Consider the following 26132-nt stretch of genomic DNA (forward strand, 5'->3'; position numbering starts at 1 on the left):
GGCTTAGATTTGGTGTAATCTAATCAGTTCTCTGCTTTCGTATATGACCCATGAGAACACACAAAGGTAATTTCCAAGTATAAAATTCTTTTCAGAGGCAATATCCCAAAAAGGCATTGTAAAATAATAATAATTTTTTAAAAGGTGCTTTTTACACAAAACGTCTTCTAAACTGACATCTTCCCAGAGACAGTTTTGGTTGCAAACCAACAACATTTTCTAGTGGGAAAAAATATTCTATCTGACAAGGCACAGTGAGTTTAAGGAATTTCCATCTTTTTGGCAGCATCCTTTTTTCTCCCTTTCTCTGGCCCATTCTGTTGTAAAAACCAAAAAAACAACACAAGGTAACAAAGAAATTTTACCATTGGTCCAATTTCACCCTTTTGTCCTCTGGGGCCCCGTTGAGTATTATCAGCTCCTGACTCTCCCTGCAAGCAACAGAACAATGAGAAACATCTGTGTAAGTGGAACACGAAAATCAAATCTCATAAACCGAGAGAGTTCTCAGCTAGAGCTGAGAACCAACTTTTTTCCTTTTTTTTTTTTTTTTTTTTTTTTGACTAAAATAGATTAAGTATTGCTGCTGTTTTCAGACAGACACAGCTTTTCAGCTGAGAAGTAATACTGGAGAAGACAAGGAAGGGGAATTTTAATATGGTGAAGCAGTGATTGATGGGTTGGTATCACGTGGTACCCACATGTCACCTCTGAGTCCTTGCTCTGTCCTGGGACCTGCCACTGTCAAATAGCATTTAATAAGCCAGAGCCAGCCTCTCTGCTGACCCCAGGATCAGTGGAAAGTGTGTGGAAAATCAAGAAGATGCCTTAGCAGTATTTACCGGATCGCCACGGAGCCCACGGTCGCCTCGTTCCCCTCGTTCACCCTTAACTCCCTTATCTCCCTGTGGGAAGAGAGGGAGAGTTAGGAAAAGCAGCTCTTGCTTGTTGAAAGCATCTCTGCCCAGCCCTCAGCCCTGAGGGGAGCACGATGTCTTTTCACCCTCCCCTGGCTCAAATCCACCCCTATGCCATCATTTAGCCCCAGTGAAAAGGGATTAAAGCCTACCCTCCTGCCAGAATATCCCTTCTCTCCAGAGGAGCCAGGCAAACCCTTGTCTCCCTAAAAAAATGAAAAATATTTTAGAATATTTGCCACTTCCAAGGTGCTTTTTAGATACTTCACTGAAGCATCAAGTCGTTAAGAGAAAAACTATTAAAATTACTGACCTCTTCTCCATCAATGCCATCCAGACCCATTTCTCCCAGTTCACCCTGTGGAAGGAAGGCAAGGGGTAAATGCTCACTGAGAGGAAGGGGGAATGGGGAGGGGGATACTGATGTGCCACACACTCATGCTCACTGCTGTGGCATGAGGAAATAGCCCCCTACCTTCTCTCCTGGGAATCCCCGAGACCCCTAAGGAGATAAAAAAGAGAGTTACTCCACTTTCGTCCAGCTCACTGCCATAGCAAGCAGTGGAGAAGGAGGGCTGGGCTTGGTGGCAGACCCAGAGCCACGACAGGACTTTCCCTAATTTCTCTTATGTCAATGTTTGTCTTCAGCTACCTCCCCAACACTTGTGTCAAGACAAAATATGTGGGGCATGGGGGTTAATCCAGCTGATCCAATAAAATATCTCACTCCTTGCCACAAATCTTCCTTCACTGATTTTTGTTTCTTCCTGCAGCCATTTTTATGTTAATCTAGAGCTAGTCTTAGTGCCTTTGTCCAAGGCTGAACAGATTTTTTAATGACGCTCAGTGTCTCAGCTAATGGGCCTGGTTCATGCATTCCTCTCCTTCCTGCCAGAGGATCATATGTTCAGACCAAATGGTAGGAAACATCTCCTTAATTTCACTACTTCCCATAAACATTATATGTTTCACCACCTTTTCTGGCTTGGAGTGCAGCTGCTGTCCTGGACCATTAGCTCAAGGTTTCTCTTTAAAGTTTCAGCCATGGCTCACTTGTCTCCCTCTTCCCCAGCAGCAGAGTTCCACCCACTCACTGTCCCAGCCCTGTGCCAAGACACGCACATCCACCTCTTCCCAAATCTTTCCCCCAGAGCCAGACTGCAGAAGACAGATCATCCTTGTCTGTGGATTCAGCCTGGCTCTCTGGTGTGCCTTTTTGCTCTTCATAGCAACACCAAAGCCACAAACAGCCTCTGAAAGCCCTGGTGCCTAGCCAGGTGGACACAACCACTCAAGGGCCCGTGGCAGAGGTTGTGGGACCTCCTGAAGCAGCAGGAGTTACCCCTGGGGGACTCCCACCCACTAGACTCTGGGTCTGCTCTGTGCAGGCTTGTTCCACACATACCTTTGTTCCTCTGTGCCCAGGGCATCCCTGGAAACCTTGTGTCCCATTCACACCCGGTGGTCCACGCTCACCCTGGCGCATAGAGGGGGAAAAAACAAGTCAGGAGTTGTCTGCTAAGCCTGTTTATGTGGCTACCTGTCACAGGAGGTGGCTTGGAGGCACAGGAGCAGCAGGTTTTGCCTGGCCACCCCACCATCTCTTGCCCACAACATTCCTCGCATAGAGACCAACTGCGGGTCTTCATCATCATAGAGAGTTAAACATCCTTCCCAGTCCCTCAGCTGTGAAAGAGCTCTGTGAAACTCCTCTTTCAAAACTAAAATGACAAGATGAAGCCCTCAGAGCTGTGCACAGATGTCTAATCCCATCCTGACCTTCAATCCCCAGGAAAACACTGCCTGGCATGAGATGTCTCACAGCAGCCTCTGGCCCCTGCCTGTGCTGCTGAAAAGCCATGAGCACCGTCAGCCCCTTGGCCTCAGCTTCAGCCCTTGGGAGTGATGCATGGAGGGATGTTTATTCCAGGGCTGACGTGGGATTCATGCAGAGTTTGGATGAAGAGTGCTAGTAAGAATTCATGGGATTCACGTTGTCTGCCGTGTGACGGATAGGAACACCACTCTTGGTTCCAATTTTGAACTAACTAAGGTCTTTCAGCTGCAGGTGGTATGGATAGCTTTGGCATAGGCTGCAGATTTGATGAAGTTGAGGATTTTATTTGCCTTGGGGAATAGCACAGAGATGGGTCACATCAAATAATGGGAGTTATTCCCCCATTATCCTTCTCCAGCTCTCGAGAAGCTCCCTACTGACTTTCTCTCGGGAGAAGCTGGGACCAGCAACTCAGCATGTCAGGTGTGGGAAACTCACAGTTCTGCTGTCTCTTCTAACCCATATCCACATTCCCAGCAGAAAAAAGTTTGGAGGCTTTTCATTTAGTGGAAACGCCTCCAAACAGTTGACTATGGGTGAGGTCTCCATCTGAACAGGGGCAGTCACTCACCGGTCCTCCTTCATCACCAGGGTAGCCTCCGTAGCCAAGATCCCCTGTGACACCCTAGAAGACAACAAACAAAATTGTGAATTTCCTTCATAGTTCTGTGATTGATATTCAAGGTTTTCTTAGACAAGGACAAAGCAGCTGCTTGGTCATATGTGTTAATGAGAGATAAAATCTCCTTTTGATGTCCCTAAACTGTTTCACGGGACGTTTCACCCCGTCTTTACAGCCATTTATCCCTTCCCTCTTGGATGTTTTGCAGCACTGAGGCTGTGGGGAAAGGGAAGAAGAGCAGCCCTCAATTGTTCTGCATGTCCCAGGGTCAGTTTTCAAAGGGGAGAAGTAAATGGAACTGATGTTCCCATTAACATCACCCACTGCAACTACACGACCTGCACGTCACCGCCAGGTTCCTGTGCACAGGGACCCTTCATCCCCAGATGAAGCGACCTACCTTTGGTCCTATAGGGCCTGGCACACCTCTGTCCCCTCTCTGACCTGAGCACTTGCAGGGGACCTTGCAGCACGTCCTCTCTGCGATGTTGTCCTGCAGGAAAAATGGGAAGCAAAAACATTAGAAACCTGTCAGAGCCCCAACACCGGATTTTGGACACCAGAGGGAAGGGTTCAAACAGAAACTGTGTGGGGCAGAATTTGTCCAGTGCATGTAGCAGGACATCAGTCCCCAGAGCTGTGCCTGTCACTGAAGAGAGAAATCCCATCTCCAAAGGGAAAAATCCAGGCTATGGAGCAGGCCATGAGAAAGTCGCTGCAGTGAGCAGCTCACCAGCAACCCACAGGTTGGCAATGATTTGCAAGCACACAGTAAAGGAGAAAAAAAAGGTTAAAAAAAAATGATATGGACTCAGAGAAACCACAGCTTGGTTTTACATCATCCAACAGAAAAAAGAGGGAAAAAATCACTTTCTTTGCCAAGTACATTGCTGGCTGCAAACGTTTCCTGCCAGCTTTGCACATTCACATTTTGGAAAGATTTTCCTAGGCTGAATTACCTGGGGAGGGGCTGAGGACCAACTCTTATCCCAAAACCCAAGGCTCACCCATGAGTGGCTGCACTTTGATTGGTGGGGAAGGGCCCAGCAAGGTTACCACAGGGACCAGTGGTTAAGCCCAGTCTTATTAAATCTATTGGAAAAGGAGCTCAATCGTGCTGGTAGCTGCTGTGAAGTTGGGAGGAACTGGACATACTGAGGTTGACAGCAAATTAACTCAACACTTGAGAGGGACTATGCATTGGGAAAGAAGTAAACCTATGAAGAGGAAAGAATCATGGAATGTGTTAGGTTGGAAGGGACTTTAAAGGGTAACTCCTGCATTTGTTAAAAGCCTGTCTAAAATACAGGCAGTGCATGAGATCAGGGAAAGAAACCTCGAAAGCAACGCTTCTACAAGAGGTTTAGCACTGACCAGGCACGACAGGGCATTACTGTAAGGTTAAAAAAACCAACAGTATAAACACAGGCAGAGGGCAGGTTTTTGGCACTGCATCTTTTGATGGCATCTTATCCCATCCCATTTGACCTAAAGCCTTGGCTGGAGTAGGGTTCCTTCAGGAGTGGGAAGAGACTGTGATCTGCTCTGAACTTTGTTTGCTGTGGCATCTGTGAAAAGAGCTGACGTGAGGCAGGGAGGGGAGAGGAGCAGAGCCAAGAGGGTGTAATCCAGCCACGGCTCAGCCCCGCAGGAGATCCAGCCGTGGGCTTTCCTCCAGCATTACAAGGCAGCACTGCCTGTGCCAAGTTACTTACAAGCTGCTCTGCCAGCTCAAAATCCAAGTCCAGCAGGTTAACTCTGAGTGGTCTGTTGTAGGTGAAGCCACGGCCAAACTCCAGCTGCATCACTCTGTCAAAGTTGGTCACTCGGTCCAGCCCGACGAAGATGAGAGCGTTGACTCCTGGCAGGGAGAAGCAGAAGGGGCTTTGTGATGGGGAGAGGTGTTAACCACGTACAATCACCCTCCCCTGTGATAACACATGGTTATCCACAGCTTTGATTGCAAACAGAGCGTTGTCAACAGAGAACAAGCATCTTCAGACACATCCAGTGTAAGCTGCCCACATGCTTAGGTGGCAGCAGGCAGCTAAACATCACAGGAAGGCAGTGAAGAACAGCAAGTGCATGTAGAACTCACAAAACCCTTAGCCTTTACTATCAAAAGCAGATGAATTTAGGAGAAGTGGTGGTAAAGTGGGCTACTTGTTAACATGGACTATAATAACTGCCTGGAAGAGCAAAAAAAATAATTACCTTCTGAGTGTAAAGTAGACGAAGCAGCCTCCAGCTGATTTATTGGCTCATCTACACCATCAGTAAAATGGATTATGACCTGGGAGAGAAACAAATTTCTGTCAGGACCCAGAATATTTCAGGTGTGAAACGCAATCAATGTGCAGTCTGAAGGGCCTTTTTCCAATGCATCATCTGAGAGAAGGTGAGGGGACTTCTACACCTTTTCCAGGCCATGAAGATCAGCATTCCTGTGCCAGGCTCCTACCTTCCTGTTCCTGTACATCATGCAGGTGTTGCTAGAGCACAACACAGGAAATATCTGGAGAGCAATAATTTGCAGCTAAGCAGTGATTGTGGGAACTGGCTGCAGTGATGCTCATCAATTATCAGGACCTTGACAATGCAGGGAGAGTGCAGCAAACAAGTAAGGTTTAAGTGACTAAATTTATGGTGAATAAATTCAATTAATTAAAATAATTTAAAATATATATATTATTAATTTAGAGTTTCTTTATCAACTAAAGGACAGCAGAAGCCAGCTTTGCTGGCCAATACCACCCCAGATGCCTTGGCCCTGACTCACCTTGGTGCTGCCAGCGGGCGAGGACCGGAATTTGCTGAGGTAGGACCTCAGTGTGTCTGCCCTGAGGTAGTAGGGCCCGCGGGTCCGCATGTCCAGGAACCTCTCCAAGAGCTCGGGCTGGTACTCGGAGAAGTCCAGCCCCTCCACGGGCCCCCCCTGGGCCTGGGCCATGATGGCCACCCTGACGTTGGGTGCCTGGTTGCCAGTGCAGCTGATCTTCTGCATCTGGGTTATCCTGTTCAGCACAGACTCCACTCTCGACTCCAGGCCTCGCTGGGAACTGAAGATGTTTTGACCGGGCCCCACATCACTGACATCGAAGCCAATTATCACTTCTAAGTCACAGTCTGAGAGGGGAATGAAGAAAGAGAGAAGAGCATCATGGAGCAATGCAATGATTTGTTTTCAATTCCTAGTTACTCTTTCAGTAGTCAATGAAGACACTCCATCAAGAACTGACACCACTTGCTGCACAAGTGCCTTCTGTTTCCTTTCACCACAGCAGTGGCAACCTAGGCAAACTTGTGTTTTATTAATTCACATTTTTTAATTTTAGCAGTGGGATGAGCTGCCTAAACCAAGTCCAAGAGAAATTGGCATTTTCATCAGGCAGCTAAGACTGCTTCTCTCTCCAGCACATGGAAAGCTGTCAGTATTTGTACAGTGTGCACTTCTGCCTGGGCTGGAAGTGACACTCAGAGAATCACAGGGAGGTGTTTGAATTCTCTTTGGTATTAGCCTGGTTAATATCTTAACCACACTTGGGATAAGTTAATACCACCAGCAGTGGTTTGCTTTTCCCTGCACTCAGTTTTTCTTCTCAGCTGGAGCAGCTGCTCAGCTCAGGGCTCTTGTGCCTCTCCTTCCACTTCTCCAGAGGTTTAGGAGATGCCTCTGCTTAAAGTCAGAGGGCTGAGCCACGATCAGCCGTGCTGGGAGTAGGACTGGCTGTAATGTAGTAAGTAAAACCAGCTGCTGGGATCCTGATGCGACAGCAATACCAGCTCACTTACTCACCACAATTCCCCTGCTTGGCTTCTGAAGTAGCCAAATCATGGGATTCCTTCTTAAGGCAATTTTACCTTGAACTTCAACCACTCGTGCCCTGGTTTTTTCCTCATATACCTGTCATGAGATCAGGTGAGCATCCTGGATGATCTGGCAAGGGAAGTTCTGTTTTTCCCCTCCATTGTTTAAAGGGGTTGCAAGAGAGCTGGACATAGGCTTTGGACAAGATCCTGGAGTGTCAGCAGGAGAAAATGGCTTACCACTGCCAGAGGGCAGGGTTAGATGGGATATTGGGAAGAAATTCTTCCCTGTCAGGGTGGGCAGGCCCTGGCAGAGGTTGCCCAGAGAAGCTGTAGCTGCCCCATCCCTGGAAGTGTTCAAGGCCAGGTTGGACAGGGCTTGGAGCAACCTGAGATAGTGGGAGGTGTTTTGTGGCAGGGAAGTTGGAATGAGATGGTATTTGGGGTGCCCTCCTACTCAAACTAGAACAGAATTCTATGATTCTGTGATTTCCAGCATACCATGCACGCCTGAATGGCAAAAAAATCCAATTATATTGTAATAGACACAGGGAGGGGAAACAATGGCCATCACTTTTCATTTTGGCAAGAAACAAGTTGTTCTGTCAAGATAATACTGGTATCATACTGGTCCCTGTGAGGAAGTCCAAAGTGGGATTTAGTCCAAAGGCTAAATGTGGTGGTATGAGGCCAGTGATTTAATGCCTGGCAGTCACATCTGAAATGAGTTCCACCACGGTGTCACCTCTGTGGTGATGTTACTCCAGTCATTCACAGGCTGAAGGCCATGGACAGGGAAGTCTTGTACCAAAAGTTTGCAGTCTCCATCAGATTCCTGGAGGAGAAATGAGTCCATCCTGCACCTCAGGACATAGGCAAAGCACTACAGTAGGACAGACAAGTCCATCAAAACACACTGGACATTAAAAACCACCCATGAGAATGACCTGAGAACATAAAGAAGGGATTGTCCTTACCTCTTGTCACATCTGTTGTTCCTGGGCACAATCTCTCCTCCATGGCAGCTTCCAGCGTGACCAGGACCTGCTCATTCAGCTCTGACAGCTCCTGAGCTGTGGCTGCTCTGAAACTCATGGCGCTCTCACTGGCCAACAGGCTGACTTCCTTCAGGTCAATGTTCCTCACTCCGACTGCGAACACCTTGACGCCTTTCTGCGTGATTTCCAAGGATGCCTTTGGCCCATCATCCGTAGACTTCCCACCCGTGACGATGAAGGCGATCTGGGGCACCCTCTGGTCAATCCTGCTGCCAGCCTCCTTCACAAAGTGTCTTTCCTGGACGTGCCTGATGGCCGCGCCGGTGTTCGCCACTCGCCCGCCTTTGTAGATGACTTTGTTGATAGCATCTAAAATCTGAGCTTTGGTGGAGTGGTCCTTGAGGAAAAACTCGTCAGTGACATCCGAGTTGTACTGGGCCAGTCCTACCTGGATAGAGTCGCCATCCCTGTAAATGGCATCCACCACGGAGTAGACAAACTGGAGGACTTCTTGGAAGTTATCTCTCCCCAGATTGATGGAGCCATCCAGCAAAAATACAATGTCGGCCTGCTTTTTGCCTCCTGAAAAGATTACAAAGAAAACACAGTTGTTAGTAATTGTTTGCAGCATCTATAACATTTAAGCTGCTCAGGGCTTTGTGAAGTAGCACTTTGCCAATGAAATTTCTCTCTCCTTTCTACCATTTTAATTTCATTGATCCTTGGCAGGATTTTACATCCATACAAGAAAATTTTTGTACAACACTTCATACAGCATTACTTCTGATAGTTACCCTCATCTCCTTTCAGATTTAATTATATTCTTTCCTAATTCAACAACTTCAAAGAGTTCTTTTAATCAATGCAACTAAAGGTTTGAGAATCAAAAGGTTTTATTACAGCATCATTTTCACTTCATACAAATACCATCTCTACTCTGTTCAGAAAAGTCTCCAGGATGAATAGCAGCCTTACCAGGTAAGAATGGTCCAGGTGAGTCTGTTGTAGGTATTGGGAGCTCATCAAGAATGTTCTGCACCCTCTTTTCTAAAGTTGAGAGTCCTGTGAAGTCCTGTACCACAAGCACACGCCCAGGATCATTGGTAATGACCTGCAGCTGGTCCCTGTCCACATTCCTGGCTCCGACACCCAGAGGTTTGATGTTTGTGGAAGTGATCACTCTGGCAGGTCTGTCCACGTCATCCTGGGACCGGTCTCCAAGGATGACCACCAGGTGCTGGGGCACTCCATCTTCTATCCTGCTCCCCGCAGACTTGATGAAGTAGTTCTTCACCACAAAGTCCAGGGCTTTGCCAGCGTTCAGGGGGGACCCACCTCTAAGCCTCAAGCGGCGGATGGCTTCCAGGACGGAATTTTTGGACTTGTGGGTCTTCAAGTAGAACTCGGGGAAGACACCATTGCTGAACTGCACCACCCCAATCCGCACTTTGTTTGGCCCCACTTCCAGCTGCTGGACAATTCTGCTGATGAAATCCCGAATATGAGCAAGCCCATCTGGCCGAACGCTGTCAGAGCTGTCAATGAGGAAGACTATGTCCTTTTCATCTCCAGAAACATCTGCAGGGAGGCGAGAAGAGAGGAAATCATTGGTGTTTCAAGCCTTTGCTTAAGCTTTGCTGGAGGATTTCTGTGTGATCTGCTGTTATGTGAGGTAGAGCCATGTGGCATATTTTGGCCAACTTTAGGCATGGTGCTTCGGGGAGCCTCTCCAAAAGGGCCTGTGTGCAAGTGGGAATGTGTGTCTGCCTAGAATCTGAAGCATGCATTACTCACAGCCTTATCTGTTTCATTCATTAATACTCTTCTCTGGATTTTACTCTTTGGACTTGTCAATGTTTCCAGCTTTATTTTGCCCCAGATTTATGCCTGTTTCCTAGAAAGCTGCTAAGTGGGAATAGGCAATTGTATACATTGCATATTTGAATTGAAATTGACCCAAATAGGTGTCATGTTTAAAGTACTTGACTTGAAAATCATAGGTTATAATGTATTTAGTTACTTGGGTAGAATTGCCACCTGTCTAAAGCTTTCCTTCTAAAATTGTACATGTCCTACGATTTTGGTTTTAACTAAGGAAAATCTTGACTTAAAGAGAAGTGTTTTGGGCAATGTTTGTTTGAGTAGCAGCCCAGAGGGAGCTGGTGCCTTACCTATGGGGGGCTGCACATCTCCCAGCAGCCGCCTGATTTGGTCCACAGTCAGGGTTTCAATTGGAGTCAGCAGCTTCTGCTCGAGGCTGGGCAGTTCCTGGAAGCTGGAGACTTGGAATACATATTCAGGACTAAGGGAAATCTGTATCATCTCTTCAGTATCCACGTTCTTTGCTATCATCATAGGCGCCACCCCCACTTGCTTGACTTGGAGGGATGGATACTCAAAGTCATCGTCGGACTTGCGGGAGGAGAGGATGACCAAGAACTGCGGGACGCCCTCCTCTATGCGGCTCCCGGAGGGCCGGGTGAAGATGGTCTTGGCCACAAACTCCAGGGCCTCCCCCACGTTCACCAGCTGGCCACCTTTGGACCTCAGCTGCCTCACGGCATTCTGCACCTCATCCTTGGTGGAGTGGGTGTTGAGCAGGAACTCCACGTGGGGATGCTCGCTGAACTGGACCACCGAAATCCTGGTGGTGTCGATGCCCACGTCCAGGTTGTTCACGATCCTCCCGATGAGGTCGCGGACAAGGTAGAACTCCTGGGCAGCGGAGCGGGAGCCGTCAACCAGGAACACGACGTCCCTCTTCACACCCGCTACAGGAGAGAAGGCATTGGTCAGAAGAAGCACCAGGAATTGCTTATGGAGGGCAGCTAAGCTCATCATTTACACTACTGACCCATGCCTCTGGCCATGGGGATAGTACTCCTTGTTTCCCTGCCTGGGATAACTCCTGGGAGCCCCAGCAGGAAGCTCTGGGCTCAACCCAGAGACATGACCAGCCTGCTAGGTCCATCCCAGGGGGTGCAAAAACAGCAAATTCTAGAGCAAAGGAAGAGAGAGAGAGCAATGGGACACCTAGAACAGTAATTCCTTGTGAGATCTCCACCAGAGAAAATGTAGCCTGGTGGTAGTCCTTACTCAGGACAGGTTGCTTTAGATTCAGAATCACCCCTCTTTCTTTGGCTTTGCCCTCTAGGAAAGATTTCGTCCTATTATTCTCTCAGCTTCTGCCTTTCAGGATGATTTTTTGATTCCTAATGAAGTGTTTTCTGCAGTGGTAATTCAGGTAATTCAGAGCCTGAATAATTGCAGAATATCACACTGATAAATGGGGATGGAGGAAAGTGGTCTGGTTTAGAAGGGAATGAACAGAGTAGGACAGTGAATCTCTAAGGGACTTCTCCGAGGTGGATACTCTTCATCCCAGGCATATGATGGCTGGATTTCACTCCAAGGGAGATCAGAAATGTAAGATCTGATCCTTCTCCTGATGCCCGCCTCCAATTTCCCTTTCCCTAGTGAATGAGGGAGGAAAAGTAGGAAAAATCAGCATGTCTTAAATTTAGCAGAAAGCTGACCGTGATTTATAGTGGTGTGAAGGTGCTCCTGTAGCATCTAAATGACACAATTTCCTTCCATTCCAGAAGGAACAGCATGGACTTAAAATCCATCCACTTAAGATTAAGGCAATAACTTTCAGTTTGTGGGTCTTCCATGTGGATACAGCATGGGCCACCTCGAGGAGCTGGGCTTAAAGGTGGCTCAGCTTAACTGCACAGCTCCTACCAACCCTGAGTGCACCAACAGGGAGACCACGACAGACTTGGACTCTTAGCCGTGATCATCTTTGCTTTTCTCAGTTTGTGTTGCAGCCATGATGTTACTAAACATCATATTTTTGCCACTGGCTCTCGGTGCAGACACAAACATCTTCTCACCTGGGCTGGGTGATGTAAAAACCAGGTCAGGGGCAAGAGATTCTATCTCTTGCTTGGTCAGCCGGATGACTCTGTTGGAGACGACTTGCTGCACCGAGTCCAGCTGGCTGAAGTCGGGCACAGAGATAGCAAAATCTGGGAGGAAGGAAATGGTCTGCAGCTCTGTGAGGTCGGCATTTCCGATCCCAATGCCAAAGGGCACTGTGCCACTCGTCTTCAGGACCACTGAGGGCCTCCTGACATCATCCTGGGACCGGTCAGCAGTCAGCAGGATCAGGAACTGCGGGACGCCCTCCGCTATCCTGCTGCCGCTTGACACCGTGAACACATTCTTGATGAGGTAGTCGAGGGCTGCCCCCGTGTTCAGGGGAGACCCTCCCATGAGCTTCAGCTGCTGGATGGCGCTGATGAGATCTGCTTTGTCCTCGTGGGTGTCCAGCAAGAACTCGGGCTGTATGGTGTTGCTGTACTGCGCCACAGCCACGCGCACCTTGTCGCGGCCAATGTCCAGGCTCTCGACAACTCTTTGGACAAACGTCTTCAGCAGAGGGAAACCTCTTCTGACACCATCCGAGCCATCGATCAGAAACACCACATCCTTCTTCTCACCTCTCTCAACTACTGTTTGAGACAAGTAAGGGAAGGGGGGGGGAAAGTGAGACTCTCTTTTGCAGTGGTTAATATTCTCCTCATACATTGAACCGAAGGAGAACAAAGCTCGGGGAGGGGAAGGCGAGGTGTCAGGAAAGCTGGTTCGGTTCCTTTGCCACTGGATGCAATCCCTGGTGGGGAGGCAGATGGGTGGAAGTTGGTGGAAGCTGGAGTGCAGAGCATTCCATGCCTTACCCACCAAGTCATAGAATCATAGACCCATGGGAAATAGGGTGCCAAGGGACTTCTGGGTGCCATCTGCTACCTGAGGCTGGGAGAAGCCAACAGCTCCCAAGGGACACGGGAAGGTGGCATTTGGCTTTGCAACATGCAACAGGAGCCTGGGATCTTTTGTTCCCAAGAAACAATGAGTTTCTGGATGAAATGGCATATGGGGAGTGCTCACAGGGAGATGGTGAAGAGGAGAGGAAAGCTTTTCTGGCACATCACTGAACTTAGAAATAAATACTTCTGAAAAGAAATTAAGAAATTGCTGGAGAGGACATCCAGCTACAAATGCTGAAATGCTCTTCTAAAATGCTAGGTACTGATCTCTGGGGTTTTTTCCTTACTATCTTCAGGCGGGAAAAAAACATGCTAATTGTGACCAAACTATTCTTCTCAAAAAAAAAAAAAAAAAAAAAAAAATCAAACAAAAACCCCAAAAAAACAAACAAAAAAAAAATCTCAAAATCAAGACCATGAAGTGTCAAAGATCAGAGAATTTTGACCTGTTATGCTATTGCCCAAGAGAATTGCAAAGCTTTGGCTGGGCCAAGCAGAAAACATCATTGCCTCTCAAAGACAGCAACTGCTGGATGACATCCCAAAAAGTACTGTTGGCTTGTTTAGAGCAAGGTTGAGTGGGACAAGCAGGAGCATGATATACACTTCTGAAGAAAATATTGTCTACTTTCGAATGCTTAGCCATATAAAGAGTTAACAAGGACAGTTGAATTCTTAATGCAGACTTCAGATCAAATTTATTTCATAAAGGATTGTTGGAAACCTGCATAGGAGAGGAATATTAATATAGGTGGGAAGAGGGAGCAGACATTGCCTGGTGTATTCCAGTTTCATATACTTCCTCTGAAGTCCAGGAACAATGGAAAAGTCCTATTAAAAGTCCCTGTGTAGCAGATAAAGAAGAAAAAAATACAGTTGCTCCTATGGGATGGATGTCTTTTAGCCAAGAATACTAGGAAAACTGGGTGGATGCTGCTGTCTCTGTGCAAATAGCACAATTATTAATAGTCCTTGGTGATCAATCAAACAAAAACCACAAAGAAACAAACAAAAAAAAAATCTCAAAATCAAGACCATGAAGTGTCAAAGATCAGAGAATTTTGACCTGTTATGCTATTGCCCAAGAGAATTGCAAAGCTTTGGCTGGGCCAAGCAGAAAACATCATTGCCTCTCAAAGACAGCAACTGCTGGATGACATCCCAAAAAGTACTGTTGGCTTGTTTAGAGCAAGGTTGAGTGGGACAAGCAGGAGCATGATATACCCCTCTGAAGAAAATATTGTCTACTTTAGAATGCTTAGCCATATAAAGAGTTAACAAGGACAGTTGAATTCTTAATGCAGACTTCAGATCAAATTTATTTCATAAAGGATTGTTGGAAACCTGCATAGGAGAGGAATATTAATATAGGTGGGAAGAGGGAGCAGACATTGCCTGGTGTATTCCAGTTTCATATACTTCCTCTGAAGTCCAGGAACAATGGAAAAGTCCTATTAAAAGTCCCTGTGTAGCAGATAAAGAAGAAAAAAATACAGTTGCTCCTATGGGATGGATGTCTTTTAGCCAAGAATACTAGGAAAACTGGGTGGATGCTGCTGTCTCTGTGCAAATAGCACAATTATTAATAGTCCTTGGTGATCAAAGAAATTCCAAATGGTCTGGACAAGACAGAAATGGTTTTAAAAGGGAGGATGGAATTCAAGAGCACTGATTGCACAAGTCTTGGTTGAGACAGAAGCTGCACAAATATGGGAAGGGTCATGAATCCGCATGGAAAGGATGGGGTAAGAGATGACCAGGGGATGCCATGGTCACGCTCTGGTCATTTGGACCAGGCTGATGCCGGGGAGGCAAGGGTGAAAATGTAGAAGAAAACCTACAAGACCTACAAGGATTGAATGAGCTGGGTACCCAGCTGGTGACATGAGGACCGGGACAAGACCTACGTGTCAAGCCTAAAGTAGATGAAAAGGCTGCAGAAAAATCTAAAATATTTTCATCTATCTAAAGTAGATGAAAAGATGAAAACGTGGGAGCAAGCTGACATCTGTGTCCTCCTCAGGTTGAATGAGATGTAGAAGACTTCAACTATGACTAGGGAGACAAAAGTGTGAGGTGAAGGGAAAATGTTATCTGATAAAAGCAACTGAGAAGATTGGCTATGGAATCTGGGAAGTCTCCCCCAAACGGTTTCCAGAACAGATTAGATCAATGTCATCTAATTCTGGACACAAAGATCCTCCTGGGGACAAGGGCATGTAGCAGATGGCACCCTGAGCTTCCTTCCAGCCCTGTTTCTTTTTCATGTTTCTATGATTCTAAGTCCATCTGCCCCTTTAGGGAGAGAAGAGATGGATGTTATTACACTTTTCCTTGTTTCCACCTCCTGTTGGGAGACGAGTTAATGCTCCAATTAGGGCTGTCTCAGGAAATCACACAGCTGGACATGCATAATTTCCAGTACTGCAGTGTGAATTTGTTGTTGTGGCCATGTAATTCTTTTGAAGACCTTTTAAAAATTATTCTTCAATTAATCCATCTCATCTACTCAGCTTGCATGGTAACTGAGTCAAGAGCATCTGATTTATTGGTGTGTATGTAGAAAATGTAGAAACTGCCATCATATCCTGGAAGAGATAGCAGAGCAAGAGTGAATCCAGTGTGCTGGAATTCACCCCTCCAGAAAAGGGAAGATTGAAAGAGAAATTGAAACAAGCCAGTATTTGTTTCCTTTAGCCCTTGCCCAGCATTGCACATCAATTAATGCAACATCTCTGGAGCAACAACATCTGTTATTTCAGGTTTGTCCCATGTTTTACACACTGGAAACAGCACCAGCTGCAGCTCTTGCAGCTGAACAAAGGCATTTTCCCCACTTATCATCAAAATTTTGTTTGGCACTTAATGCTTTGCCAGATCAGAGCGTGAGCAGAGGAAACTCCAAGCACAACAACAGTTTCTACACAATCATTTTGAACACCATCAGACCCAGATGCTCCAGTTACCAATTGAGCAGGGCAAGTAAGTCATGTCTTTCAGCTTCTTGGAAACCCCGAGGTTCCCTGTACCTGTTGGCTGAAGCTGGACTGTTCTCAGCAGGTTGACTATGCTTGGCTGAAGCTCTGAAATCCGCTGGAGGGATTCGACGTTCAGGAGGAATTGCGGGGCGTAAACAATCCTTTCCAGCTCTACTGGGTCAGCATTTTTGGCTTTGATACCAAAGGTTACCACTCCAGCGTGCTTCAGAACATCTGATGGCTCCTCCACATCGTCGGTCGATCTCCCAGCAACAAGGAGAATCAAAAACTGAGGAACGCCTTCTTCGATCCTGCTTCCAGCTTCCTTCACAAACAGCCTCCTTATAGCCTCGTCAAGTGCAGCTCCAATGTTCAGCTGCTTCCCAGTTTTTATCTTCATCCTTTTCACTTTGACAAGCATATCTTGCTTGGATGAGTATTCAGCAAAGTCAAATTCAACTTGGACGGTGTCACTGAACTGAGCTACAGCGACTCGCGTGGCATCGGAGCCCACGTTCAGGTCAGAAATGACTTTGTGCACAAAATCCCGGACGGCAGGAAAGCTGCCCAAGAGGTTGGCTGAGCCATCAATCAGGAATAAAACATCCTTCTTGCTTTCTAGAATAAATTCACAAATGAAAAGAGGGGGGGAAAAAAAAAGAAATGAAAGCATTTTTCTTCTCATATGTCATCCTAGAAAATTGTCTGCAAGTTAGCTGGGTTTCGATCTTTCAATATTCTCATTTACAAAAGTATTCAAAGTCTACAGAACTATACAGCATCTGAGGAAGAAGGGAAAGCAAGGACATGTCTATCCTAAAACTCAATAAATTCAGACACCAGACAGAAATATCATATATTGTATCACATCAAGTCACATCATGAATTGGCTGGTTCAGTGATGTTTCAGGTCTAGCAATATGTTGACAATACAGACATGAAATAAAGCAGCAGTGGAGGGTTGGTTGGGTTTTTTTCCTGTTTAAAGGCTCAGTAGAAAACAAATAGTTCATGCACATGTACACAAAACATTTTCTGGATCTTCTCCACTTGCATCACAAGGAGCATCTAAATCCATAAAAGCCTTTCACCTGTTTCAATTTCATGCCCTTTAGATCTCATTGAATACCCAAGGCTAACCAAGCCTCTTGTACCTTCATATTAATCTTAGTGGTCTCCTTTCCATACTAACCCATCCCCGTTGTTCCTATGTCTTCATGAGTACATAGCCACAATAATGGAATTAGTGAGAAAATACCTGTTTAAAAAGGGTTAAACTTGCCAAAAGCCTATATTGTAGGATAACTTTGAATGTCTAGAGTCAAATCCAGCCTCTGTGACAGCCTGATGACATCACTTTGACCAAGTGTTTCTGGGGATGGATTTGTACACCTGTTCCTGGCTAGACCTCTGCTCCCGTGTGCTCTTTGACATGATTTTAACCTTTCCACACCACTTCTTGTGCTCAAAATCTCACGCTCCCATTGCCTGATTTACTGCACATGATGCATTTACAGGTTGTGGTCCTATTATGGGAACAGCAAGGGAACATCAGAGACAGTGACTGATGGGCACAGACTCACTCAGGTCCTCCTTTGGTCCTGACCTACCAAAAGACTTAAAACTGCACTTTTAAGGTGTGGTAGCAATGACTTGAACAAAATTAAGAGCTGCCAGTGTCAAGCCATGTATTCATAGAATCACAGAATGGTTTGGTTTGGAAGGGACCTTAAAGATCATCAAGTTAAGCACAGCCATAACCACTTTGATGACTCAGGGCTTGGACACGTGTCAAGGCGTACAGTGGAAACAAGAAATTTACTTAAACAAGATCAACTTCATGCAGTCAGCATGCAGGAAGGTAGGTATTACCTGTTGGGGCGAGTGGAACCTCTTCCACACCTCCACTAACATATGTTGTTATAGGCTTATTTAACTCCTGGGGTAAAGCTGCCAGAGCACTGAAATCATCCACAAAATACACCATTCTTGGATTAAAGGCAATCTGTTCAAGTTCTGCCTGATCCGCATTCCTAACGCCAACAGCAAAGGTCAGCACTCCGGCCCGAGCTAATTCATTGGAAACTTGGAGGAAGGGATCGGCAGAGCTCCCTGCCGTCACCAGGACTAGCACCTGGGGCACTTGTTCATTTATCCTGCTCCCACCGGCCTCCGTGAAGTGATTCGAGAGCACAAAGTTCAGTGCGGAGCCGGTGTTCAGCACCGACCCCCCCTTGGGCCTCAGCTGCCCCAAGCGCTGGATTATGTCAGATTTGGTTTGGTAGGAGTACAGGGAGAACTCGGTTTTGGGAGTGTCGCTAAATTGCACTAAGCCAACTCGCATTTTGTCACTGCCGACATCAAGGTTGTTAACTAGGGTGGCAACAAAGTCCCGCACAAAGGGGAAGTTGGCATTTCCGACGTTGAGTGATCCATCCAAAAGAAAGATGATATCCCTTTTGGTTACTTGAACTGCAGTAGAGCACAGAAAACAACATGAGACATCACACAAAACAAAAAATGGAATATTTTTTTATCATGTGTGCATGCAGCGTACGCCGTACACGCATGTGAACCGTGTTAGGGTGGAGAGAGAGAGAGAGAGAGAGGAGCAAGGGTGTGATCAGCACAGAAGTAACAAGGACCTTGCTGGAAATGACTGAATTGGGCAGGGAAGGATCAGCAACTCTTTTAAATGTCAGGCTCAACAGCTACCTGAGGATATCTGCCTTCTTGAGCTCTGCATTTTACTGTCTGTTTTTACAGACATCCATTTTGTGGGCTGTTGAAAGGGAAGAAATTCCCCACTTTTGGCAGCCCTTAGTTTCTTTTTTTAAGGTTAAATCCTTCCTGGGCTATCTCCAAGCATCTGAGCTCCAGGACGTAGGTCTACACCCCAAAGACACCACAGGGTCATCACCCTGTGCTCTTTTTTTGCTCTAAAAATGTTCAGATCACAGACCAAAATGCCAAGCTTTTAAATAAAATCTCAGAGAACTGATGTCATCCAAGACATCCCCCTAGATGCCTTCCTCCAAATGAGTTATTCAAGGATTTATTTATGCCCATTGCTTATTCTGCCCATTATACTTCTGTTTAAAGCACTTCTGGCTAGATTCATTCATTCTCTAGCTTGCCTTGTCCCTGTAAGCTTGCTGTCCTGTATATAAAATATATAAATACTGAGCTATTCAGAACAAAAAGGAAATAAAGGCTCCTTTGGAATACAGGGATTACTCTCAGATTTTACAGATTCTCTTGGCTTTCTGTATTTTAAATTTTTCCCAGAAAAGTGCCATTCAAGGCCCAGGGTGAGACAATAGCAAGTTAAAATGCAACTGCCCAGTGTCAAAATCAGTTTTGTTGCTACCGATAATAATTTGTAGGGGCAGGATACAATCCCTTGCTTATTGTGTGTGTGAATAGCTGTGAGCACAAAAAAAGGACTGGGAAAATAGAGAAGCTGCATGAATGACCTTTAAAGAATGAGAAAACACAGGAACATTTTTAATTTACATTGAAAAATAAGCACATCAGCTGTGGTGTATAGCCATGCAAAACTGTATTAGTGGGAAAACACACTCTGAAACAAAGCTTATTAAATTATAGGTCCTGTGATATTCATCTTCATTAAGGACAAGTATTGGCAAACTGGTTTCAAAATGTCTTCTTTTCATGTAAATCAGACACATGCTTTAATTCTTTCAGGATTCTTTCCAAATATTCTGTTTCTTTTCCTCTGTGGTTTATAATTTTAAATTACGTGAGAAACTAGAAAAAAGATGGACACAATTCAACAGCTACTTAAGCCAGTGGGAACCTCACTATTGATCTTACTGGGAGTTGGAAGAAATCCTGGTTTTCTAATGCTCATATGCGGTGAGACAGAAATACAAGGTTCAAATATGATCTAGTGCAACATGGATTTCACCTCAAGCCTCTCTATTGTGAAGAAATCCTGAGAAATTTGGTATAAAATCTCTATACACCTAGAACATCTCTTGAAATGCAGGGGGAACTTCCTCAAAAGCCATGACCCTATCAGTTGGTTTCTTCCAAAGCCTACTGATGTCAGTGGCAAGGACAACTAAAAAGAGTCCACTGTCTTTGTGGAGCTTTGGATCATCTTCCAAACAGATTAAATGAAAACCAACACTAAAACATCCTTGCATGCCTCTTAGGGCTCAAGCTGAGTAAATCATAAGAAAACTAAATATGTTCTTAAAGGGTCAGTTTCAGTCCAACAGTGTCAGTTCTGAACACCTCCACAAACAAACTGGCTTATGTTCTTTACACGCCAAAGAAACCTCTGCTCTCCCGAGCCAACACCCACTATGGATGATTCCCAAACTGAGGAAGAGACTTTAACACTCACAGGTGTCCCATTCATAGGCTACACAGACCCTAAGAAGAGCAAAACCCTCCACTGAACAATTTGGGTACCTAACTACTAAAGCACATCTTCCACATCATCCAGGCCTTTAAACATTGGTGACAAAATGAGAACAGGACAAAAATCTCCAGGAAGGAACCATAAATCTGTAACAACAAGCACACTACCAAGTTCACTGACCTGTTCATGCACTCACATTTAACCATGCTGGAACATGCATTTGGTATGGTTTTCCCCATTATCTGTACATGTCATAGAATAAGAACTGGCAAACCTATAAACCACATCTCCATAATTAGAAAAAGGCCTTTAATTACCTGAGGGTGGCTCTGGGACGATCGGTCCTCCAGAGAGTGTCCGGATAGGTGACAGCACTTCAGGAAGAATGGCTTGCATGAACTGAAGGCGGAAGTCGTTCGGGTTGAACACAAAATCTTGTTCATGAGCAATTTCTTGAAGCTCTGCCAGGTCAGCGTTTCTCGACCCAACGGCAAGGGTCACTATCCTGTTCCTCTTCATCTCTGCTGCAGCTTGGTCAACAGCATCCCTGGACTTACCCCCAGTGATGAGCACCAGCATGGGGAGCACCCCTTCCTCCATCCTGCACCCGGCAGCACTGGTGAAGAAGTTGTTCCTCACAAAGTCCAGTGCTGAGCCAGTGTTGAGTGTCGTGCCACCCATGAGCTTCATCTTCCTCACATTGGCCATCACATCCTTCCTGGTCTGGTGGGTGTTAAAATAAAACTCTGGCTTCACAGTGTCTGCATACTGTGCCACCGCCACTTGGATCAGGTCGGGTCCAACCTCCAGCCTTTGGACAATTTTGGCAACGAAATCACGAATTGCGTTAAAGGGGGCAGCCCCCAAAGCAGTTGAGCCATCTATCAGGAAGACTATATCCTTCTTGTTCACTTCAATAACTGCAAGTAACACATGAACATCATGTTAGCCTTCAAAACACTCTGCATCTACTCTGTGCCAACAGCTCAGCAATGTTCAGGACCTCTTGTTTGCTTGGAGTACTGTTACTCTCAATGCCTTTCAAAAGCTCTTGCTTTCTAAACAGAATTTTTTTAATGCTCTAGCAGAGGACTAATAGTAAATCTGACTGCTTCCCCTTTCTAAAACGCCAAAGAGTTGGAGAGTTGCAACAATTGTGATTTTTTACACACTTGAATATTAAAATACATGTACATGTCAAAGCAAGAATGAAAGGAAGGAGAAATCTTGGCACTCAGAGGGCACATGAGATAAAATAAACAGGTGATGCTCCTTCCATCTGCAAAGGAACCACCTGAATGGTGGTGGTTTGGTGTGAGAAGTGTTAGGTTCCTGAGAGCAATGACACAAGGAAAGAGCAGTCTCCATCTACTCAACATACCTGGATTTTGGGTCTTTGCATCCTAAATCTTATTCCTTATCTAAAAAAGACAAGTTATGGTTTTTCTTGGCACAGCTGGCCCAGTCCTGGATGAGTTGGATTATGTTCTGGTGGCCATGTCTTTAACAAACAGGTTCCCTGGCTTGTAACTTCTGAAACTTTATTATTGATGATGGCACAGGACACAGAAAGGGCACAATTAGCTTTCGAGTGCCCTGGCTAAGTTTGAAGAAAGATGGTTAGAGAGGAAAAAAACCCTGTGGTGTGGCATTGGAACCAAAGCATCACGATATTTAATACAGCAAATATATATTTTTTAAAAGGTAGGTATTAACAAGACCAATATGTTTGTGATAACAGCATTATACACGATTATCATGATGCCTAACCTTAATACCATCTTTTAGACAAATCCTCTCACATCATCACCTCCCTGATCTCATGCCATTGACGCGAGAAAGGAAACTTTGTGCTGCTTCCAAGTTATGCTGGAGCGCTATGAATCACTGTGTTATGTTGGACTTGGGGTATCCTTAGATCACCCACCCACCTAAGGGCTCCTGAGATGGATTCAGGATTCAAGGAGGCAGGTCCATCACTTCCCAGGCTTACTGCCACACCCAGTGCACAGCCTGCTTCCTTGGGATCTCACACTCCCAGGGCAAGCGGTAGCAAACACTGCCTTGCCCTGCCTGGACGGAGAAGAGCAGCCCCCAGCCCATCAGGGCTCCTCTGTGTGGAGGCTGTTTACTTTGGATTTCAACAAAGAACAAAACTTTGGCTGCAGTCCTCCTTGGCCAGACACCAGCTGGCCATGGATAGCCGTGCTCCCAAAGGCTGGGTGCCGTCAGGTTTCCCACTACGGGTGAGTGCCATGAGACTGGGCTGCCCCGATGGGTGACATGGAGCTAGGGGTGACATTTGTGACTCAGCTGCCCCTCTTCCCAAAGATCCTGAAACACATGCCTGCCTTGCAGAACCTTTGCAAACGCCTCTCATGGAGTCGTGCTACAAATAGTATCATTAAGGACCAATTGTAAAAAATGGAGGTTTGAAATTGCCTGCCATGGTGCTGTCAGGCATAAAATGGTGAGGACATGCACAAAGCAAACGTGGTGGTGGCCTCCTCAAGCCACAACCTCAACTGAGCTGACAGGGTCTGCAATTGTCTGCCCAAGCTGTCAGAACAGAACTACGGAAAAAGCAAGGAGGGTTCGTGTAAATGATCCCTTTCCCAGAGCCATGATTTCCAGCATTCATCCCTCCAGCCAGGTTTTATTTCCTTCTCAGTTACTCCAAGGAGGAGAGGGCTGAAAACAGGAAACTTTCCAAATGGATAGCAAGGGCTGATATCATTGCTTTGTGTGACCCAGGAGAAATGTTCAAAGCACATCCTTAGCTTGTCAGCAGCTAGAAACCCAAAAGTGGAGAGCCTGGAAACTTTTGACTTTTGGGGGAAACATCAAAGGGGCTTTGGAAAGATGAAGGAGGCTGGGAAGGAAGAGTTCTCTCCGCTTCTCATTCCTGTTGCAGCTCTCAAATTCTGCAGTATTTTTCCTCAGAGGAATGCAAGAATCAAACCCAAAACACACAGGAAGAAACAACCCACGGTTATGGTTTTCATGGACACAATTAATGCAAAAGCCTTTGAGCAAGGCTGTGAACATCTCATAGGGTTTAATCCAAAGCCCTGTAAAGCTGATGGCAAGTCTCCCAAGAATTTCAAAGGGTTTGGGATCAAAGCATTGTATCTTTGACTTTCAAAGTTGGGAATGTTGGAGGGTGTCAGCTCTGAACCCAGCCCTGCAGAGTTCCATCCCCATTGCCACGTCAGCTGTCTGGTGAAGCACCTCATCTAACTTCCTCATCCAGGCTCCCCCAGTGGGTGAAGGAGCAGAGAGCCACTTTGGAACACCTCTTCATCCCAGGATGAACAGCTGGAGAGCTAAAGGGAAGCGAGATGACTTCAGCATTTCATAGGAGCCCTTGGCACCTCAGAGGGTTTGGCAACCCTTTTGGGCTGCAGCATCTCCCAAACTGCTTTACACTGCAGCCTTCCAAGTTGTGGATGTCAATCAAGCAACCCAGTCAAAATTGATTTCCATGGGTTCCAGGGGAAGAAAGTTCCCTAAAGGTCCTTGGAAAATAATCTATTTCCCCATTTAGCACATCCATCTGTATGTAACTGTACAGGCTGACATAGCGCCTTCCACAAATGAGCTGGAACTTTAAGCGAGAAATGTGCAAGTGCAGCTGAAACAAAATGTACCAAAATTGTTTAATCTTGCCATTCAAACTGCTAAAAATCAGACAAGAGGAAAGAGAGATTTTCCACTCAGTTGCACAGGTCCCAGCATACACATTTTAGCCACACATGGTGACTTCATATTATTTGGCTAAATATGGTTCTTGTAGGGTGCTACAAGAAAAAATTCTTAATGTTCTTTCCTGGAATAATCAAGGCAAGGTCAAAAAATGATCTTTAAGGCAAATTCCACCCTTTGATTTGAGCCACAGGATAGCAATCATGTTTAGGCATGGATCAGCGGAGACATCTGGAATGCAGTTTTATATGTCAACATACACCATGAGGAACAGTGTGTACAGAACTCCAGACTGACAACGGGATCCCAAAAGTGCTGTTTGCATTAAGCATCCTGTTAATTAAATGCAGCAGTTCCAGGCTGGCCCCTTCCAGGGGCCTCTGCAATATGTCATATTGTGTCTTTCATAAGTCACTTATTTGCCCCATAAATCCAGGTATTCATTATTCTACCATACCTGAGCTGATGCTAGTCCAGAAATAATGTCAATGGGACTTGTGGGTGAAAGAGTAACCCAAGTGGAATATTAACACCTGCATTTTTAATTCCCATGGCCTCATGGAAACCAGTAAATTTTCCCAGCTGATGGAACAAAAGTAGGGATTTCACTCAGAAGAACTAAGGGCTGTTCAGTTTTTAAGTTCAACAACACAGGGATATCACCCTTTTACGAAGGGCAGCCCAGAGCTTCAGAGAGTTGTGGAATTTTACTGTTTTAGCAAGCAGATAATTTCAACTCTGGTACATAGGGATCCATTTAGCATTCCTGGTACCTTCCTCAGTCACATTTTATGGTCATGACACTTCCAACTGACATATAATGTAAGCTTACATGGCATAAATATTTTTACTACTGGCAGTGCTGCAGTGTTTACTCCCAGGGTGCTTAGATATCCCAATAAGGATTTTATGAGCTTTTTTTATGATACCCTTCTTTTCTTATACTCTGCTCCTTTCTTTTAAAGCACCCCATGTCATGCCAGTTATAGCAACAAGACCTCATGGTTTTTGAGAGATGACCCACTGGGCCAATGAGTTTCTGCACAGAAACACTGCTTCTCCATAACCAGACCAGAGAGATTAATTGCAAAAAAAAAAAAAAAAAAAAAAAAAAAAAATTAAAAATACTTAAAGCTTTAAATATGCTCATAAAGCGTGCACAAGCTCAATCATTCATCAATTCACCAAAATGCAAGGGTCTAGAAAGGCATACATACCTTCAGTCACAATGGTTGGGGCCGCTAACAAAATGAGCCTTTGGGCCACTCCAACAATGTTGGGCAGTAATAATTCTTGAAGAGCATCAAGGTTACGGATATCCAGGGCAGTATAGGCGAAGCTTCCATCAGTAGCAATCTGCTGCAGCTCTGCACTGTCAGCATTCAGGACCCCAATGCTAAACGAAAATATACCAGCTTGCTTCACCGCTAACAAGCCCTCTCGGATATCATCACTAGACTCTCCACCACTTATCAGCACTAAAATCTGAGGCACCGCTTCCTCTATCCTGCTGCCTCCCGCCTGGGTGAAGAGGTTCTCCACCACAAACTCCAGTGCCGCACCGGTGTTCGCTTCCTCGCCCCCGCGGAATCCGAGTGCCTTCACGGCATCCAGGACATCCGCTTTTGTGGAGTAGCTGTTCAAAGCGAACTCGGTTCTGGGTTGATCACTATACTGCACCACCCCAATGTGTATCTGCTGAGCTCCAACTCTGAGGGTTTCAATCAAATTTACAAGGAAATCGCGTATGGCTGGAAAATTGACACCTCCGATGTTGTTTGATCCGTCAATAAGGAAAATTAGGTCAGCGGACTCTTGAGCTTTAAAAAAAAGAAATGCAAAAGGTGAAAGCATTAAAATGGGTGATTACATGCAGTTGTAATAGTGTTCTGACATGTTTCTTGGAAAACCAGTGAGAAACACGAAAATGAGAAAACAAAACAACGTGATCACTGAGGAGGTGACTTTTGCCTCTTAGTTCTGCATTCTGATTGAATATGAGCCCTCGGGCCCTTCCCAGTAGCATCCACAACCCATCAAGGG

The 26132-nt window shown here is 45.7% G+C and overlaps 1 protein-coding gene across 1 annotated transcript in view; it reads right to left on the bottom strand.

The window, feature by feature from the left end:
• Positions 1-26132, bottom strand: part of COL6A3 (collagen type VI alpha 3 chain) — a 58610-nt gene that overhangs the window by 18681 nt on the left and 13797 nt on the right. The window contains exons 3-21 of the mRNA XM_041460220.1: positions 25307-25909; positions 20702-21304; positions 17864-18463; positions 16043-16609; positions 12078-12698; positions 10353-10952; positions 9157-9759; positions 8161-8763; positions 6156-6502; positions 5591-5669; positions 5092-5237; positions 3777-3869; positions 3326-3379; positions 2323-2394; positions 1393-1419; positions 1231-1275; positions 1070-1123; positions 843-905; positions 366-431 (exon numbers count right to left, since the gene is read on the bottom strand). Coding sequence (XP_041316154.1) covers positions 366-431; positions 843-905; positions 1070-1123; positions 1231-1275; positions 1393-1419; positions 2323-2394; positions 3326-3379; positions 3777-3869; positions 5092-5237; positions 5591-5669; positions 6156-6502; positions 8161-8763; positions 9157-9759; positions 10353-10952; positions 12078-12698; positions 16043-16609; positions 17864-18463; positions 20702-21304; positions 25307-25909 — 5846 coding nt within the window. The remainder of the gene's footprint in view (positions 1-365; positions 432-842; positions 906-1069; positions 1124-1230; positions 1276-1392; positions 1420-2322; positions 2395-3325; positions 3380-3776; positions 3870-5091; positions 5238-5590; positions 5670-6155; positions 6503-8160; positions 8764-9156; positions 9760-10352; positions 10953-12077; positions 12699-16042; positions 16610-17863; positions 18464-20701; positions 21305-25306; positions 25910-26132) is intronic.

This window comes from Pyrgilauda ruficollis, unplaced genomic scaffold, assembly GCF_017590135.1.
Source record: "Pyrgilauda ruficollis isolate IOZ18807 unplaced genomic scaffold, ASM1759013v1 scaffold140, whole genome shotgun sequence".
In the NCBI taxonomy this organism is placed as follows: domain Eukaryota; kingdom Metazoa; phylum Chordata; class Aves; order Passeriformes; family Passeridae; genus Pyrgilauda; species Pyrgilauda ruficollis.